The sequence below is a fragment of the Stegodyphus dumicola genome, chromosome 11 (genome assembly GCF_044657685.1).
Source record: "Stegodyphus dumicola isolate Sdum_Otavi_A_Nest chromosome 11, ASM4465768v1".
Classification (NCBI taxonomy): domain Eukaryota; kingdom Metazoa; phylum Arthropoda; class Arachnida; order Araneae; family Eresidae; genus Stegodyphus; species Stegodyphus dumicola.
The window spans coordinates 118,893,350-118,915,061 of NC_140778.1; the positions used below are offsets into that span (position 1 = coordinate 118,893,350).

The window sequence follows — 21,712 nt, forward strand, 5'->3', positions numbered from 1 at the left end:
CTGGATGGCTGCCTTTTTGGTCCTACAAGATTTTCAAGAAAGATGAACAAAATTCAAATTAACTGCGTGTTCCATGTCTTAACTGAAAATCTGATAGCTGGAAATTTCACATGGCAGTCGTCTGTCACTTTTTACTTCCTTGTACGAACTAAAGGACGTATTGTAATCACGAAGAATTCCGGGTACGTTACTTCAACGAAATTATCCATTTTGACCGCTATCGAATGCAATTTAACGATGTTTTTGCGTGACATCTGTACGTAAGGACAGAACAAAGGACTCTTTTCCGCAAAGCGAATTATAAAAGTGATTTAAAATGGATTCGAAGAGATTTTTTCGTGGCGTCTATATGTACGTACGTATCTCGCATTACTCAAAAATAAATAGCATCAGAACGCTGGAATTTTGTATATAGGACTGCTGTAACATGTAGTTGTGCACCTCGCATTTTAGTTGCAACCGACCTGGCCAAAAGCATATACATCTATAAACATAAAGCATTTAAAGTTAAAAGTAAATTGGAGTCAAAGCAAGCAATTCCTCAACAATATTAATAATTTCAACCGTGTATAAGAGGTGTAACACAATATCTAAAAAATCAAAATTAAAATAACAAATCATAGTAGAACAAACACGAAAAATATAAATGCACAAGGGAAAAATATACAAGAGAGTAAAATTATAAAAATTAATTTACTTTTACTGAAACTCCAATTCACAACGTGTTTCGTTCTCCTGTTCATTTGAGATCAAAAACCCGACGAAAGAATTAATTGAATTTTCATTTAATGTATTAATATTCATATATAACCGAATCGTCGAATCTCAAATGTACCAGGATTTTCCCTACATGCCTTCGAAACACTCGGAAAAAGTAATAAAACATAACATTGCACCAAATTAACTACTTAAAAAAATATATATTCATTATGTAAAATGACCATTCACAAAATCCAAATTGGTCTAAATGGAAAACCGAAATCCAAAAGCAAATAAAACCAAACTGTAATTTAAAAAGGATTAAAAAATTAGATGGTTCCCGATTATGCTAAACTCAATTTTTAATACCAAGAAAACGAACATTTTTCAAAGAGATAATAAAATCAAATCTGAGCCTTAATCAGCTAAAAACTGAAAACCTATTAGAGGCAAAAATGAAAAAAAAAAAAAAAAAAAAAAACGCAAACTTACTGAAATCTTAGGACGACCTTTTAAATGAAAATGGACTGAAATTTTCAGGCGACAAAATTGTGTTCCTTGTAGAATTCAAACGTGGCGCAATAGTCAGTTTGGTGCAATGTTATGTTTTATTCTTTTCCCCAAGTGTTTCGGATTCGTGTAGGGAAAATTCTGGTACATTTGCAATTCGACTTTTCAGTTATATATGAATTTTAATACATTAAATGAAAATTTAATTGATTCTTTCTTCGTTTTTTTTTATCTCAGATGAACAAGGGGACCGAAACACGTTTTCGAAACATATTAATCGTCTTTTATGAAACTTTAATTCATTTTCCCCAGATGAGTTCTGAATTGCAGTTCAGTAAAACGAGATTAATTTTTATAATTTTATTCTCTTGTATATTTGTTTCCCTTGTGCATTTATATTTTTCGTGTTTGTTCTACAATGAATTGCTATTTTAATTCCGTATTGTGTTACACCTCTTATACAGGGTTGCAATTATTAATATGGTTGAGGAATTGACTTGCTTTGAGTCCAATTTATTTTTAACTTTAAATGCTTTATATTTATATATAGACAGAGATATAGATAGATAGATACATTTATATACTTTTGGCGCGGTCGGTTGCAACTAAAATGTGAGTTGCACAAGTACATGCAATGGAATATTTTAAGGTTTAGAACTTTACTGTCATTTCTTCCTTCCATTTCCATGATAGAAAAATTATTTGCTCGCGTGTATTTAAGATGAGGTTTTATATTATAAGACAGAGCGTATTCTTTCTCTCGAGGCCATGTTACAAGATTGATAGCTCAGATAAGATTTGTAGACTTTTGGCTTGATTTATGATCACCGAAATTTAATCTCAACGTCGGTTAGATTGTGAGCCAACTTCGCGTCAACTTGATCTGTGTAGCATTCCGTTCTTAGCTTATTTATTTCAAATTTAACATTCACTTTAAATTATCTCGCCATAAGCGTTGACTGAGCTGTAAGCACCAGCTGTACTTTATTTTAATCTCAGTTTAAATTAAAGTGTCTTTTACAGATTTCTTAAGTTTCAATTGTTATTTTAGAATTAGCGATAATTCGCAAAACGTTTACTAAGAGTTTGGACACTATTTTATGATTGTAAAGCAAACCAAACATTATTAAACTAAAAAATTATGTATGATTAATTAAGTAAATGTTTAGACTCTTTTCGAGAGCTTTGCTGCCCTCATTTATTCTGCTGCTGGTTTTTACTAATTTAATTTGAATTACATTATTTAATATTCATAATTCATTATCTAGGTACCATAATTCATTGTTAATGAAAAGCAGCAACTATATATCATTTAAATTTCTCTGTCAGATTTACGTTGAATACTTATCAGCGAGTCACAAATTTAGATTTTTTTCTCTTTCACTAATAATAGAGTAATACAACATATTAAAGAAGTTTTTATCACAACTTACTATTGCATTTTCTCTGCATTTCATTTTGCTTGCTTACATTCTTCTTTGGAGATAAAGTTTATTCTTAACCAAAATGAAATCTTACTGTATTAAGCATGTTTCTTAAGCGAATGATTGTTAGATCTATAAAGACATAAATGTTTTTAAATTTTGTTTTTCTGATTATTTATAAATTCTGAATTTATTCTTACGGAATTAGGAAAACGCTCTGTCGTACGCTAATTTTATAATAAAAGTTAAGACATTCTTTCATTCAGTGCACACATATAACACACAAAAGAAAATTTTTTATCAGCACTTAGACATACTCACCTGGAATTTTATCCACTGGAACATCGCAGGAAATACCTTTGTGATTCTCATCGCACCTGAAACCGTAAAGAATGCAGTTATTATTTTGTGATTGCAAAGAAATGTATAGTGAGTTTAATTCAACTCAATTGTTCAATCAACTCAATTTCATTTCAACTCAATTGAGATTCTCTAAGAGGATCAAGACTGATTTATTACTCCGTTAAGTAGGAAACCGAGAAGATAATATTAAAAATAGCATTTGCAAGCGACATCATTGTCGAATAACAACAGGTAGCGATTTCGAAGTAATAACAGACAGTGTTAGCTCGCCTGCACATGCATAAGAACGTGGGAAAATTTAATAACACTATAGTGTTCTTCCCTTTTATTCTATTAAACTAAGTGTTGAGGAACCTAGTGAACAGCTAAGCGAATAATCGCTAAAGTGCAAGAACAGAAACGTAAACGTAGGAAGGGTTAATTACTCTTTATTTGCTCCAAATAAAGATTAATAAGGTGTACCTTTCTCAGGGCGTACAATAAAGCCTCCATTTGGGATTAAAATAAAAATGTAATAGCTAACTAATGACTAACTAAAGAGATTTAGCTGTAGCTAACACAATTATAAACTAGTTGGCTCGTCATGTTAAATTACCCAGCGAAGCTATCAAAAGGCACGTCATACGGCCTAGCGTAGTAACAGTGAGAGAGACGTAGCCAAAAGGCAAACGCGTGCTATTCAGGAATCCTAACTCTTTCTCTTTCTCTCGAAGTCAGTGGAACTTTGACTTAAATACTTTCTAATTCTCACTTGCATCTAACGTGATTCTAAAAACTCAATTTCGTAAGGAATTTTAAGCTATAGCTATTATAAAATTAGAAGATAAATTTTAGTACGCACGTCAAACAGTTAGCTTGGTTCGAAATTCATTTTAAAAATTTCCCTTGACAAGCCAAAATGAACTTCGAATTGGGCTAATTAACCATTTACCGCTTCTTAATTTTAATATATTTTTTATATTTTACCTTGATCAATTGATTAGTATTTTACTGTGTTTTAAAATCTACTTTATTCGTTTAGCATATAGCTTACTATTTTTATTTTACCTCGTTCAATTGATTTGTTTTTCTACTGTGTTAAAAATTACTTAATTCGTTTAGCATATAGCTTACTTGTTATTCATTTTACTTGTAAATATTCAAATATTGTATTTTTCTCCTCTTTCACACATTTCATAGCAACTAAATATGCTTATGTTGAAGTTTTCACGGAGCCACAGTTGTTGGTAACTTTTTGGCGTGCGTACTAAAATTTATCTCCTAATTTCCTTAATTTTGCAGCCCAATGCGCAAAAGAATTTGACCAAAATTGGTCTTTTTTCGTTTGTTCTTACAACTTAACTTTTATTATAAAATTAGGGTATACCTTAAACCACTTTATTTTATTAACGGCAGTATACTGAGGAACATTAACTAATTGCTGTGAAATTTAGCTGAGCCAAACTATTCAACCTAAAAGATAAAAACATTTCGAATGGTTTTGAATTCTTTCGTGAACTTATGGGTTTTCTTGGGAATGAATTGTCAGAATTTCGTGCAAAAACTGGCACCAAGCTCAAGAATGACATTTTTGTCAATATCCCAAAATCGTTTTATAAGAAGGTCATGAATTAAACCATTAAAAGGACTCGTGGAATCATGAAGACATTATTTCAAATAAAGGGAGTGGGTATTATTTGAAATAACGGGAGTGTGTATTATTTAAAATAAAGGTTTATTAATAATATAATAAATTAATAACTAAGAGAGTTTTCTCTTACATCAAAATAAGATTAACAAGCTACCATTTTTTTGCAAGATATAAAATGACACTATTCCTTACTGTCCAGGGAAATTTTAAATGTTATCAGAGAAGATATAAGTTGAATCCAGAGACGTTTTGTGGTGTGCCTTTGACTATTTTTGTGAATTCATTGTAAATTGTTTTAATCTTTCATAAGTGTTTTTTAAATTTTTTAATTTACAGTTTATTTTCCTTATTTTGTTTCTTATTTACTTCTGTAAGCCCCATTTTACACTTTGTGGTACAAGGACAATCGTTTGTGTTTTTAATTAAAAAAACATTTTTAAATCCGTATATGTTAATTTTTCGTTAAAAAATGTGTTTTTAAAGGTTCCTGTTAATGAATCATACATATACACATGAAGAAACTTTAAAGATCTCATTAGGGCAAAGGATTTGCCTCGCCAGCGTCAAGAAACCATAAGTGCAACGTAAATTACAAAGCGTCTACATGAAGTGTCTTTTAAAACTCCCTTCCCTTAGCTAGATAACTTTTATATGCTGTACTCCAGTCAGATATACAAACATTAACTACATTTTTAACATTTAATAATGGTAAGTAAACTAAGTCTTATATGAAAACTAACCAGTTTTGGTTTACAACGCATTCACACACAAGAAATTCTGGATTATGGAAATGAAAAAAAGAAAATATTATGTAAAATATATAAATTGCTCACTTGCAAAAAACTCGTTTTCTTGCAGTTTTAACGCATGTCCCATGCACGCACGGGTAAACATCGCATGCGTCTGAAAAATAAATAGGAAAGAATTTCAGATGCAAGTAAAATTGCATATATTTCATTTACTAATATACCGTGAAAGGTGAATATAATCTGTAAATCTAGTAGATATGTATATCTAAAATTAATTCGTTTTTCTTAGAAGCTCTTTTTCGGCACAAGTCCTTAACATAAGAAATAAAATCTGAGTTTATAAGGTGTTTCTCTCGCCTTCTTTACATGCCTTTGTCGTGAAATGGTTAACATACTAAGCACGTATCGAAAGGTTCGTGGTTCGAGCCCCGACAAGGACATTGCTCATATTTCATCTGTCCTTACACCGAAATAAGGTGAAAGATGGTGAATGATGAATCTTCACCACCAGGATTTGACGATTGGTTACCCTAATCCCCAGCCGCCCTTTGGAAGGGGGAGTATTTTTTGACGTCTGTACGTACGTTTGTAAGTACGTATATACGTAGCTCGCATAACTCAAAAACGAGTAGCCAACGTTAAAATTGTGTAGCTAGGATTTCTATACCATGTAGTTGTGCACCTTCCATTTTGGATGCAATCGGCCAGACCAAAATTATTTATTATATACAGGGTGCGGCAACGTTCATAGCGTAATTTGTCTTGCGTAGCACAATGACGTACTGCATGAATGCGCGCCAGCTCGTGCCGCATTCGTGTACTAATGAGCTGCCATTTCGAGTGTGACAGTGATATTGATCGTTGGAGTGTACAGCATCGTGCCTTTGCTGTTGAAAATTATTTCAAGAATAACTACTCTGTTATTGCTACCCAGCGTCTATTTCGGCAACATTTTAACTTGGGACGTTATGGGAAAGTTCCAGATGAACGGACCATTGCGACATACACTTCCAGGTAGAGTAATTTCCCGTTTTGGTGACATTTCTTGGCAGCCTCGTTCACCTGATCTTTCATGTGCCGACTTTGGGGTTACCTGAAGCAAGAAGTTTTCCGAACACGTTGTGCCACCATTCCCGAGTTGAAGGATCGCATCTGAACTGCCGTCGGTAATGTCCCAAGGAATACGTTACGTCGAGTTATCGCAAGCTTCCAACGCCGCCTAGATAAATGTGTTGTGCAAAGGGGGCATAATATTCAAAAAGCAGTCCACGCAATGGGCAATGACTTACACATTAGTAAATGGCATACCTTTAACTATTAATTGACATAAGAGGCAATAAATAAATTACAGTTACTGCGTTATGGTGTGCTTTTAATATCCTACTATAAACGCTGCCGCACCCTATATATACATCCACTCATTTACTTGGCTCAGTGAGCTCCATTTTTTTTTTTTTTTTTTTTTTTTTTTTTCTTATAGATCGGTAAATTGCGCAAATTTTGCTTAAACATTATTGAATTATGTTTTTCTTATCTTCCGGTTAAAGTTTTTATGCCTTTAGTTAATCTGCATATAATAGCTGTAGAATTATCAACAATGTAAAAGATGTTTAAGTGCGGCTAAGCCTAATTTTTCTTAACAAAGCAGCCATATTTGTTTACATTTGATTTTAGCAGAATGATGAATTAAATCACTTTGTTTTCAATTCTGCACCTTCAGTACCTTTTTGCCGAATGGGGACAAAAGTAAACTTTTAGTTTTTTTCACCGAAAATCTGCCTTCTTGCCAGCTGTCCGAATTGCTTGTTTCTATATTAGCCCAAAGGGGCAATTTGGCCAGAATGGCTATTAATTTCGTTTTGGCATTTTGAGTTGATTAACTTTTGAAATTTTTGAAAATGAAATGATCATATGGATCTCTGACGCTCGTGCGTTTGCATTCGTCTGATATCTTTTTCCCGCCTGTCCTTGGGATAAATGCTTATGTAAACAAATGTTTGGAATTCGGAATGTAACGGTTACTTTTTGCTTACTAGGTTAGTTTATTTCTCGCTTTACTTGATTAATTAACTATACTTGGATTACATTTCAGTCTAATATGTTATGTATGAGATGTGATATAAATAAAAATAAGAAAATCTTGGATATCATGGTCTTCAAGCGAGAATCACGTTTATTCTTTCGTGTGATAAAATATTATTTTTATAGTGCTCTTGAATTGAATTTTATGGTTTATGTACAAAGAACATTATATTTAATAAATAAATATTACACGCAGAACGTTAAAAAAGCGCCTTGAGCATAATATAAATTGTGAAAATTTTCAGATTTTTTCTTTTAATATTTTTGAATTATTAATAAAAATATTTTGAGGTTGTTATTATTTTTGCCTTGTCGAAAATTGAGAACTGAATTAATTGATTGAGAAATATATCTCTAATGAAATTCTGCGAAATAGGTTTAAATGAAATGTAGCAAAATATGTATATAATTTAATGTTCCGTACAAGGGAGTCATGTGGTGTATACACATCAGATTTTTTTATTACAGTTAGCAGATTCTTCCTTTCACAGTTCGAAATTTATTTTAAACCCGAATGAAATTCAAAGTTAATTTCCGATTTGTTTTTAAAATTTGTATTTTTGAGTAATTTTTATAATTTTTTTGGATAGGTTTTTTTAATTATAACCTGTAAAATGTCTGCCATTTTCGAAAAGTAGATGTATTTCTAGGCTCACTTGCGAAAAATTAGAATTTTTTATACAAAATCTCCGAAAATATACGTGAATTTACATAATGGCACGTTTGAAATTTGCCAGAAAATAAAATTTGCCAGAAATTTGCCTTTCTTATAAGACATAAAAAGACAAATATGGTTTAAGCACTTTTTAAAAAGTTATTTGAAAGAGTGTACGACGCACCTTTTATTCCGCTCGAGCATACTAAAAGGGAATGGAAATAGGTTGCCATAAATTAAGAATTCCGCCAAGTGAATTATTCTTTTTGCAAAATGAAAAAAAGTGCGCCAAAACAAAATTTAATATTTCTTGACAAATTTCTCATCAAATTTTTCAAATTTCATATTTAGGCATAATTTGAGACGTTGAACCAAAATATGAAAATAATAGTTATGTCCTTCAGAAAAGTCCTATTTTATGTCCAAATTCCTATGTTAGAACAATGCTATATATAAATGAAACGTAGAATCTCGTACATTATTTGTGTTGTGCAGCCGGAGCAACAGGAATGAGACAAATTTGGGAATATAAATTGATACGTTTATTTTAGCATCCATTTCACAAGCATTCCTCCTGTACCTCGAGGAGAATCAATATTTATAGATATGTGTGCGTCATGCTTCTCATCCAATTTCCAGTCAGCGATATTAATTGAAATCACGAGGTGACGCTATCTTCTCATCAGTAGTGTTCTTAAGGACTTTATGTAATATGATAGATTTATGAGTTTGGCGATTTGGCGGGCGCCAACAAGTTAATATAATTTATAATAAAGAAAGGATTTCGCTAAAATTTAGGAACAGGGATGCAATTAAGGTAGAGAATCGCCAACAAATTATTAAGCAATATGATTAGAATTTAATTTAATCAATTGATTTAAAAATATCATAACATATGTATCATGTCGCACTTCCGATACATGAAAAACGCATTTCGAAAGATATAGAACTGTCCCCTTTTTTGTGTGTAAGGTGTAATTACATAATATCGCAACCACGTTAGTAACAGTCGCCAAACTCTGGCAATCATCTGTCTGACAGTTTAGGTAACCAATCCATTGTAAGTTACAATCCACAAATTCACCGAAATCATCTTTTTCTTCTGTAAAAAACCGCTTAACTATGCTAAGGTGGTCGCACTAATACCTAAGTATCCGTGTTCTGTCTTTCGGTAGATAGGTGACGCTCTTGCTGCGCGCCGATGAAAAATATTCAAGAATGACGCATGTCATACCTTTTTTGATGCTTGATTATGTTTTCATGGCCGCTATAGGCGGAAGTAATGTACTATATCACCAAGTTTTATCGTTAATAAATGTTATTTCTGTGTTCCGTGAAATCTTGAAGTTTCGATTGTTATGCTAATGCTCTCCCAACCTGAAAACGAAACAACTTGAAATTATGACTCATGGGACACCACCATTATTTCGGCGTCTGAAACCCGCGAAAAGAGTAATTACCTTTTGAAAGGTAAGAATTTTGATTTATTTGTTCTTGAGTATCGATCTTTGAAAACGAAACATAATGATGTATGATTTAGCCAAGGAGGTTAGAACTTATGGAGATGCCCGCCACTCTGTCAAAGTGAAGCCAAAAAAGGGGGGGAAGCATGCTCTTAGTAGTCGTGGCTTAGAAAGATTGACGTGCTCTAACCACACCCAATTTTGTTCGTGGTAGTCGTAAAGGATCGCAGGTTCTTCACGTCCTCTTACCCTTACTTTTGTCGCCATTGTATTTTATTTCTACACTATGTAATTGCAATAATTTCTACATTATGTAATTGCATCCTGTAATTAATGAATGCTAAAAGTATTGTGAACACAGAACAGTAACTATGTACTCAAACTATTATTTGATTATAATTTACTTATTCTATGTATATATAATTCTCAACTTTTTCATGTTATAAATATTACTTATGTTTCGAACAAACTTAATTTGAATAAACAATGATATAAATATGTAAATTTTACGTTGTTATTTTAAAACTCACACAACAAATGTGACTAAAAATCAAATCAGGTTATTGTATATTTACTTGAGCAAAAGATAAAATGTAATTAAACACATAAAAGGTAACATACCTGTTATGTAATTATGATCAGACATTTAAGTAAACTGTTTTCTTTTCCATGGAGAGCTAGCCACTCCCTCTTCCCTTGTTTACTTATCGTTTTGCTATCACATATAAGTTAATTACGAATATCGCTTTTATTATTATTATGAAAAGGTAAATCTGAGAACTATATGTGTTTCTACGTGTGCTTTACACAAAGAAAATACTAAAACTCTTTCTTGAAGGCCATTGAAACAAAAGTTTCGATTATTCTACTTATATATGCACGTTCTAAAACATTCTTTTACATGGACATGAAGTCGGAAATGTAGACATTATTTTTATGTAGACATTTAACAATTCAGTGCCTTTTAGGCCTTTCAGATCTACGCATACAAAATCAAAAAACACACTGAGAACTTGAAACCAGCTGGAGTTTTACCTCACTTCGCTTAGTAAGGTAATCGTTTTCTTGCCCTCACGTGGCGTGACTTATTTCCTTCCCCCTGGCTTCACTTTCTTCGTACTGCAATAGCGGAGACGCCATCTCCATGCATTCTAACCTCCTTGGATTTAGCAAAAGAGAAAAAGAAACGTGCTGTTGTACGTAGTAAAGTTACTACACTTCTAAATAAATTTGAGAAACTATTATCGGAAGAACATCTAGAAGATTTAAATTCATCATATGAAATGTTAATTGAATACCATGAGAAACTTAAAAGTCTTGACTCAAAGGTCGATGCTCTCATAATTGATGAAAAATAATATGATAACGAACTACTTCCTTGTGAAGAGTATGACGAAAATATTATAGCGTTTAAAGCTAAGATTGTTAGTAAAGAAAATTAACAGTAATGAAGTTGTTGAAAGAAGTATACTTACGACTATTAATGGTACTAGTAGTACTCTGAATGGTAACAATTCTGTTACAAGTAGTGCTTCAGTAAAGTTATCAGGTTCAATGTTTCTCCTTACTTGCTTGGGGAACATTCAGGAACCTGACTCGGAACAGGGAGCTTACTAAAGCTATGTTCAATAAATGTGGGAAGTAGACAGGATACACAGGAAATGTATACGAAACCCTTTATTTTTCACTCTTTACAATAATTTCCGGACTTCGGAATACAGAGACCAACCACTTGTGGTCTGAACGTAAGAATATAAAAATATTAACTAAACTCTAACTTAACTTTGGAATAATAAACAAGGGCCTACGTGGAAGATTGGCCGTATATGAGCAGGAAGCCGTATGTAGTACAGAGAACTGTTAACAAATTTGCATAAATAAGTTAACCAAAGTCGCCAACAAACTTGCATAAATAAATTAAAGCTTTTAATTCTGACAGGAAGTAGAAACTAAGAAGTGATAGTAAAGATTTAAAATAAAATAAACGTTAGTAAAACTTAAGATCCTTACATACTTCCCGCCAGAGTTAATTAGTTTGAAACTGAGGTCTAAAACGACCTTGTTGAAAAATTTAGCTCTAGAATCTAACGCGAGGCCAATCTTTTACAAACATTTCTCACTAGAAACTAGAAATTAAAAAAAAAAAAAAAAAAAAAAAAAAAAAAATTTGTTTTTACATTATCAGCTCCGTGGACAATTACTTTTCATCTGTACTGCATCTAAACAGGAGCTTTTAGTTGAAATCTGGTTCCTTCCAGATCTCTGGAAGGAAAACTAGTTTAATGAAATGTTACACAATTAAATGGCAAGTCACATGAATATTTATATTTCTCCTAACATTCTTATTTCATTCATGACTTTATTTTAATTATCTCTTCCCGTGCTCTCTGACATGTGTTGTAAAAGAAAACACCAAACACGAATGTGTTTATGAATACGTGTTCAACACTGCCGACTACAATCAAAACACTAACGTGCTAAAATTCAACATAACAAGACCTCGTAACACACCCTATCTTCAACTCTAAACCCTGAGGTACTATTCTAAAAGTGGCTAACTCTGAAGTGTAGCGTCAGAGAGCCTAACTACATTCATTCAACCTTTAACACATATTCACAATACTTTTCTCTTTTTTTTTTTCAGTCACACGAATAAGTTTAACATTTTTGGCATTACTTTCACTTTTACCATATCACAGTATTTCTTAACATTTAAAATAACAGTTCACATTGTATATAAGAACATTTTAACATGCCGTTAATTTTACGCATTTTAAAACATACATTAGTAGTACATTGTTAACTTCTATTCTTTTCCAAGCAAATGCCAATTCTTCTACATTGAAATACTACATTTTAAAAGTCTTTCAGACTAAAACTTCTTTCTTGCCAGAATGTTTTAAATAAAATTTATACAATAACTTTTACAATATTCAAATATTTACACATTCCTATTATACATCAACTTTAGTTTTACTCGCGAATAATTGAAAAACATAATACCAAAATAGGTAACAACTCATTTCTCGCCTTTTTGGCGATAAAGGTAGACCTCACATGAGGTAAAACGTCTTGAAATCTGCCACTTGCTGTAAGAATGAAAGATTAACTTAAGTTTGCAAAGTAACATAAAATTTTACTTATCTTTGTGATATTCGGACATTCTTTTCTCTGCCCAGTCCTGGAAGGTCCTTGGCGGAACGGGACACTTCTCTCTCGTTCCTGCTTGGACCTCGTTGCTGGCCGTTCAAATTTTCCTTGTATCTTTTCCTCCGCCGCTGGTGGTCCTTCCGTAATTCGGCGACATTTGCTGCGTAGAGTCCTGTCCGATGAGTAGATCTTCCGTTTGGGAGCCGGATTATAGTTGCCGTTAATTCTCCTGGCTCTCTTTGCATTCGTCGTACTTCTCCCTTCTTCATTCTAGGGGTGGTCGTGCGCTCTCTTTTGTGGTCGGTGGAACGGCTTCTTTTTCTTGTTACCTTCAATTTTCCAACGGAGAAACTTTCTTTTCAATTCCTCCTGCCTCCTAATGGCTTGTCCTTGTGCTTGACGTTGTTCCACCTCTGGAGCTTGTGCCTGCCGTGCCGGATCCTGCAAAAGATCTTTAACTATTTGCATTTTATTAAGGTCAGAGTATGGTTTTATTTGGTCAATGTTTGCGGAGCATGTTTCACCATTCCTGGCTTTTAACACCACTACAGCCTGAGTTATTTTTTCTATGAGATATGGTCCTTCAAATCGTGGAAAAAATTTGGCGGTTTTGTCTTCTGCTGCTGAAGAAAGTGAATGCTTAAATTTTAATAATTTTTAACACTTCATCTCCTACTTTATAAGTTACTCCCCGTCGTTTCAAATCATAATAGAGCTTCTGTTTTCTTTGTGCTACTTCAGTGTTCTTTTTTGCTTCTTTAATTAATTTTTCTATATCACCCATTTTAAATTCTGGGGCTCTTTGTTGAACATAAAATAATTTATCTAACGGCGTTATAATCTTTCTGCCTAAAAATAACTCAGCAGGAGTTTTGCCAGTTGTATCATGTTTTGCGGTCCTAAGGGCGAAAGCAAATTCATTGACATAGTTATCCCAGCTTTTATGAAAATTTTTAACATAACTACGGATAATTTTCACTATATTTCTATTGACCCGTTCCGCTATATTTGATTGCGGCAGATACGGGACCATTTTTAAATGACGTATGCCCAGTTTTTTGCACATGTCTTCAAATATATTATTTACAAATTGAGGACCATTATCCGATATAACTTTTAGAGGCGTCCCGTATTTTAAAATATATTTATTTAAAATAGAAACAATAACTAATTTCGCGGAGGCTCGTTTTAAGGGAACAATTTCGGTCCACTTACTAAAATGATCAACCATAACAAGGAGATAGCGACTTTTATTTAACTGACTTTTTGGGAAAGGGCCCAATAAATCGATGCCAATTATTTCATTTGGAAAATCGGATTTAATACTATTTAGAAACCCGGCAGGCGGAAATTAATATAATTAACTGCTTGACATGTTGGGCAGGACTGGACATACGCCCTTGTTAACTTTTGCAGTTCAGGAAAATAGACTACCTCGCGTACGCGTTGGATAGTTTTTCGAATACTAGCATGAGAAGCTAAAGGGCTGTCATGTAACTCCTGCAGGATATTTAATCTAAGACTAGCTGGGATAACAGGTCGAAATTCGTTGTTGGAATTTGTAGTTTTTGTATAAAATAATAGACCATCTATTAGGTCGTAATGGGCCGCACTATTTCTTATCGCCACAATATCTTGGTGGCTAAAATTTTCAGGATCCTTTAAATACTCATAAATGTTTCCAAACTCAGGATTCTTACCCAATTCGGTTATTACAGTTTCTCGGGAATTTATTGTACACGCTGTCAGCATTGCAACTTTTACGGTGTTACCCTGTTCGTCTAATTTAATTCGTGATAGGGCATCTGCTACGATATTTTCCTTTCAGGGGGTATGCTTGATTACCAGATTATATTCTTGTAGCTTGAGTGCCCATTTTATTAACCTTGGGGATAAGTTTTTCCCTGAGTACAATCTAGTTACCGCCGCATGATCAGAATACACTGTTATTGGCGCCCTCCAAAAATAGACTCGGAACTTTTGCACTGCTAACAGAACTGAAAGTGCCTCTCTCTCGGTCGCGGAATAATTTCTTTGTGTTTGATTTAAAGTTCGACTAAAAAATGCCACGGGCTGCTGATTTTGCGAAAGTCCCGCTCCTACCGCATAATCCGAAGCATCCGCTGAAATTTCTAAATTCTCATCCTTTTCAGGAAATTTCAACACAGGGGCTTGCGTTAATGCTTGCTTTAATTTTTCGAAAGCACTATTGGCTTCGGCCGTTCACGAGAATCTTGCCTTTTTCCTTTTTAATTTTAACAATGGTTCAGCAATAGCTGCAAAATCTTTTATAAAGGTCCAGTAATATGAACAAAGTCCTAGAAAAGAAGAGAGCTTCTTAGCCGTATTTGGCGGCGGATACTTTTGCACAGCGATTATTTTTGATTCGTCTGTCTCGATTCCTTTCTGAGATATTTTGTAACCTAAATATTTTAATTCAGGGGCTGCAAATTTGCACTTTTCGACATTAACTTTTAGACCGGCCTCATTTAATAAAGAAAACACCTGTCTTAAATCCTGAACATGTTGGTCCAGATTATCAATAGTAATAATGATATCCTCTAAATAGATAAATGTGGACTTTTCAAGAACAGGCCTTAGCACAATGTCCATACATCGCTGAAATGTTGCCGGTGCCCCTGAAAGGCCAAACGGCATACGCAGGAACGCATAAGTGCCAGACTTGGTTATAAAAGCAGTCTTAGGCACGTCCTCCGGTCTAACCCCTATTTGAAAATAACCAGTTGTTAATTCTAAAGTCGTCATGTATTTGGTAGACGTTATGTTCCTTAGAATTTCTTCAATAATAGGTAACGGATATACCGGATATTTAGTTATGGAGTTTGATTTACGATAGTCAATCGCGAAACGCTACCTTTTTGGATGTGTTAATGGATAGTCATTGTTTTTCTTACATAAAACCACCGGGCTAGCATAACTACTTGAGATGGGCGTTATGATCTTTTTACGTAGCATATCGTTAATGTGCCATTCTATAATTTTTTCTTTATTCTTATCATACCGGTATTCTTTGTGGCGAACTGGCATTGAATCTCTGGTGTCGATACTATGGTTAGTAACTTGAGTAAATCCTGGAATATCACTAAATACCGAAGCAAATTCACTTACCACTTGTCGGATTCTTTGTTGCTCTTCCTTAGGCAGGTGATCAAGGTTTAACACCGGCGGTTCCGATTTTTCTTCTCGAACTGGTTTCATCGTCAGCTTAAGCGACGCTTCATTAAAATCCAGCGTTGCTTCTGCCTCTGAAAGAAAATCTATTCCTAAGATGATATGTGCTTGCAGATTCTTTACTATGAAAAACATAACCTTTACTTGTTCGTCCTTGATACGGATGTATAGTGGTAATTTACCTATGCACTTACATCTTTCTCCTTGCGCAGCTAACACTGTCGTATTATCCGAATTATATATGCGGTATTTCCAAAAATACTTCCTAAAAAAATCTTCTGCCACACAGGAATACTGCGCGCCTGTATCCAGGAGTGCGGTGGCTGGGATGTTATTCACCAACACTTCAATCTTCGGAAGAGTCAAATTTTTCACCATTACTGTATTTAACTTGAAGGAAGAGGGGTTTTCGTGGCCTTTGGATTTCCGCGCCCTCCCGTCAGCAGAAATCCGTTTCAGTTTAAATCCTTTTTTCTTTCCATGCTTTCCTTCTTTTTCCACTGGCCTTGAGACTTTTTTCCTGGATTGCTATTGAACTGTCGACGTTCGCCGGCTGTTTTTGGATGCTCGGGTTTCCTTTCCCACTGATTCGCTTTGCTTCCGTAGCCGTGTGCTTGACTTTGCTGTGGTCTTGGCTCACCAAATTGGTTTCGTTGTTGATATTGGCGTCTTCTTTCAATGTCCGCCGTTCTTCTACTTTCAAACTGGATTGCTAGCTCAAATAACATTTCCAGTGTAGTCGGATTCCTTAATTCAATAAAGTCTTGTACTTGGGGAAGTAACCTCGGCAAAATCACTTGAATTATCTCAGGATCCGGACGCTTTCCATACAAGAGTTTGAAGACGTGAATTTTTCTTAAAATAAAGCTTGAGAGATTTTCATTTGGTTTCTGGTATATGCTGAAAACTTCCGCTTCTAATTTCGCACTATCCCTTACGACAGGGAAGGCTATTACTAGGGCAGTCTTGAAATTTTCGTAAGTATAGGTGGGACTTCCTGCTTGACCCAAGAGACTTCTGCCTATACATTTCAACCAATTAAGCGCTTGGCCCCTCAAAGCGCTAGTAGCTAAGGTGACTTTCTGGAACTTGTGCACGGGATACATCATGAAGTGGTCCTCCAATTTTTCCAAAAAACTGGTTACCGGTGAGATTCCATTAAATGTTGTTTCTGGTTTCATCGAAGCGCACATGGTCTGGACGATGTAACCAAATCCTTCCAGGGCGGCAGCTGGCATTTCTGGATTCTGAGTCGCTTCTGTAGGCAGCACAGGTTCTTCTTGAAACTCGGCCATGTTTATTCTTCTTCATCGGGCACCACTATCATGTTCAATGTTTCTCCTTATTTGCTTGGGGAACGTTCAGGAACCTGACTCGGAACAGGGAGCTTATTAAAGCTATGTTCAATAAATGTTGGAAGTAGACAAGATACACAGGAAAGGTATACGAAACCCTTTATTTTTCACTCTTTACAATAATTTCCAGACTTCGGAATACAGAGACCAACCACTTGTGGTCTGAACGTAAGAATATAAAAATATTAACTAAACTCTAACTTAACTTTGGAATAATAAACAAGGGCCTACGTGGAAGATTGGCCGTATATGAACAGGAAGCCGTATGTAGTACAGAGAACTATTAACACTACAATACGTTTAAAATTATTAAGAGGATTAAACCTCTGGCCTGGAAGGCAACGAGCAACCGAGTAAAACTGCTAAGGCAAGCGGCCTGCTTCGACTAACTCCTTCCTCTCTCTCGCTTGGCAAAAAGCCAAAACTTAAGTACTTGGCGTTCGCCAACAAATTTGCATAAATAAGTTAAAGCTTTTAATTCTGGCCGGAAATAGAAAATAAGAAGTGATAGTAAAGATTTAAAATAAAATAAACGTTAGTAAAACTTAAGATCCTTACAAAGTTACCTAAATTAAATATTGAAAAATTTGCTGGTGAACCCAGTAAATGGCTCGAATTCTTTAATTTGTATGATAACGCTATTCATTCTAATCCAAGTTTATCTAAAATAGATAAGTTTACATATTTGAAAAGTTTATTATCTTGTTCCGCATATAATTGTGTATCTGGTTATGCTTTATCTGAAGAAAATTATGATATATGTATTAAAAGTTTAGAAGAGAGGTTTGGTCGTAAAGATGTTATTATATTAAAATTCATGCAAATGTTGTTACAGTTAGAACCAGTTAAAAGTTCTTCAAATGTTTTTGAGTTAAGAAAGCTGTATGATCAGTAAAAAATCTGTGTTAGAAATCTTAGTTTATATTTTTTCATGTTTCTTCACTTAACTACTGACTACATTTACTTTTAGTGTAACTTCGAACTTTAATATTAGGTTTTAATTTTCAACAGTTTGAATAAAAGAGCATAATGATATTTTAATTTAAAACCCTTGGGTTTACTTCAAATGCAATCTGTCAAATTTTCGAATAATCAGCTCTTCCGCATCAGTAAAGACCAAAGTCTGATAATCTCAAGGTCCACCAGCGGCCGAGCGGTAAAGTCGCTGAACACTGATAGTTCGATCCGAAGTTCGAATCCCGCGAACGGGCTGATTGCATGGGCGTTTTCGTGGTTTTGTAGCATGTGTAACGTGTATAGGAGCCAGTTTTCCTTAGAACGTCCTCCACGAAGACATCCCTACCATTAGGCTGATAGCCTTCGTGTGCTTTGCCATAATTTAATACACCATACACCTGATAATCTCAAACATCTGAAAACGCCGGTATATAAATATTTTTGTTTCAGTGGAGTTTCCTTCCTCCAATTAGAAGGCGACAGCGTTACTTAAGTGAAGCGATCTTCCTCGGAGTTCTTTGTGTGGTTTCCTTCATTGTTTGCAGTGTCCCCTTAGGACATGATGACAGCTGCGAGCTAAACAAGGAAGAGGGAAGAGGCATTCAAATAAGAGAGCTATTTTTCGTGTCTTCAAAACAATAATTGGCATGTCATTTAACAACTCCCGAAACCAATGAACCATACACCAACATGAGAGAGGAAAGTAACAGATAGAAAATTTATATACGCATTCGGGCGACCTGCCGATGTCTGAACCCACGGGCGTTTCAGGAGACTTCTCTGTGAAAGAGTTAAATATCTTGCCTATATTAGATATTTTTTCAGATGTATAATTTTAAGATGTATAAGGCATTTTTTGGTATCGACGACTGTTAAAGAAAGCACCTACTTAAAGTAAACATTATAAATCATAAATTATCTACCTTTGCATTCTCCATTGATTTCTTCATAACCATCTAAACACGAGCACCGCTTGAAACCAATTTCATCGAAGAAACAAGACGAATTTTGACCGCATGAGCACTCTGTAAATATAAAACCTAAAATGCAAAGTCATACCAAAAGCATTTAACAATATTTGCATGGGAATATTTTAATGCAGACTAAATTTATTAATGCGAACATACTCGAGATCCTAGCTGTCCTTTCAATGAAAAAAAAGGTATTAAAGTGAACTATATTAAAATGAATATATTCCATATTTTCAGAAATTAAGTTTGATTTTAATAGGAGGAAAATATCATATATATTTATATAAAACAAACTAATACTAAGCTGAAATTTCGTAAATATATCTCTGCGTATAAAGACTTCTTTAATGTCATTACGCAATGTAAAGTAATACAGTTTCTAAATTCCGAGTTATAGTTAGTAGTTAATTCCGAGTTATAATTTTCATAGTTTTGCACATAAAGTAAATATGCGAATTTTTACTACATACATTTATTAACTTCAAGAAATCTGCAATGCAAAAAATGTTTACTGATAGTCAGTATCCTTTTATATTCTTTCCCATATTTATATTTATAATCAAATCTCAATACAAACAATGCCACTATCAGCATAGGCATTTAAGATGATAAACAATTTCCTGCTTCAGTTGTTCAAACTAGTTTTCAAGGCGACATTTTAATAAACAGACGCAAATTTTCCCGCGATTTTAAGCTCGTCCATGAGAAAATAATTTCAATTATCTCCGTTGTTACATTTACTGCAACTATGGCATAAATTCAGGTAGCAGGGAAGGAAATTTGATTGGTAAGAAGAACTGATAGTTTTAAATAGATCGAAATAAAAAAAAACGGTTTTATATTTTTGGTTATTCAAACATTTTGTAAATGTTATTTTAAAATTTAGAAGATATTAGGGTTTCATTTTTTTTCCTTTCTGCATTAATTTCTCTAGTGTTCATTTTAAAATTACATATGCACAGTACAATTCAATAAGCTGGAACAATATCATTCAAAATACCCAATAAATCTTGCACGTGCAAAACCTACAATGAACAAACTGTAAGCAAGTCATTTGAAAGTAATGTAAAAGTATGCATTATAGTAGTTGTCTTGGGACCAGCAACGTTACGGCTAAATGTTATGTAGTATGTTCCCGAAGAATGAAAAATATTATTAGTCTTGTGATTAACTACACTGAATTCTATACACAGTTCATAGTGTTTATTCAAATAATAAGTTTCTGAACACATAATGCTTTATTAATACTTAGGTTTCTTTCTGAGATTCAAGTCTTTTCAATCCCATTATTAGTAATCTATTGTATTTAATTAACATTAATTAATTTATCTTATTCAAAGCTAAATACGTATTTAACGTACTTTCCATATACAGACATATCCGTAATAAAAACTCTTTTTTAAGGACAATGTATTTACAACCAATTTTTCGAGGATTTACATTTCAAGGACGGGAGAACATAAAAGAGCCCCTAAATCCGTTTACTTTATTCTACATTAAAAGTAATTTTTGAGAAGCAATAAATTTAGAACGTCTGAATAATAATCAGATACCTTTTTGGCATCGCTTCCCTGAGTAGAAAGGTGGGCAGGTGCAATCGTATTTCCCATCAATAACGCTACACCTGCCTCCATTCTGACATGGATTTGAGCTGCAGGGATCTGAAATATGAGATCAGAATTATAAAAATTAGTTTAAAGATATTTATATTTAAATTCAAGTGTTTCAAAACATAATACTTATAATACTACTTCCGTTCCTTTCTTCGAATCAAGATTTTGCAATCACATTATTAGCAATCTATAATTATTTTATCGAAAGCTGAATGCTTATTTGACGAGCCTTTCATATACAGACATAACCGCAATACCATCTTTTTTTAAAGACAATGCATTTACAAACAATTTAGCAAGGATTTATATTTAACAGACATGAGAATTGAAAAGAACACCGAAATCAGCTCACAGTTATTAGTCAATTTTACAGGAATAATAACTGTTGAGAAGCAACGATTTTCGAACGTGCGAATAACAACCAAATACCTTTTTCACATTGCTTTCCTGAGTAGAAAGGTGGGCAGGTGCAATAGTAATCCCCGTAAATAACACTACATCTGCCTCCATTCTGACATGGACCAGAGCTGCAGGGATCTGAAACATGAGAGCAGATATTTAGAAATGAGATTCTTGTTATTTATATTTAAAATCAAGTTTTTGAAATACAATATGTTAAAACCACTCTCTTTATTTTCTTAGAACCGAGTTCTTGGAAACACATTCCTTGCAATCTCTAATTACCTTATTCAAATCTAAATGCTTATTTAAAATTTGCCTTCTTTCTACCATCTGCTTTGCACATAAAGGATCCGGAGTACTTATATCTGTTGTAAGGGCAATGATTTAAAAACGAGTTTTGCGAGGAATTTTATTTCAAGGACATGAAAATTGAAACGAGAACCGAAATGCTTTCATTTTATAATAAAAATCATTTTTGAGAAGCAATAAATTTTGAT

At 33.8% G+C, this 21,712-nt stretch overlaps 1 protein-coding gene across 1 annotated transcript in view; it reads right to left on the reverse strand.

The window, feature by feature from the left end:
* LOC118189391 (uncharacterized) overlaps positions 1-21,712 on the reverse strand; it is a 307,097-nt gene that overhangs the window by 264,802 nt on the left and 20,583 nt on the right. The window contains exons 12-16 of the mRNA XM_085826350.1: positions 21,243-21,350; positions 20,754-20,861; positions 19,153-19,254; positions 5,460-5,529; positions 2,955-3,010 (exon numbers count right to left, since the gene is read on the reverse strand). Of these exons, the coding sequence (XP_085682476.1) occupies positions 2,955-3,010; positions 5,460-5,529; positions 19,153-19,254; positions 20,754-20,861; positions 21,243-21,350 (444 nt within the window). The remainder of the gene's footprint in view (positions 1-2,954; positions 3,011-5,459; positions 5,530-19,152; positions 19,255-20,753; positions 20,862-21,242; positions 21,351-21,712) is intronic.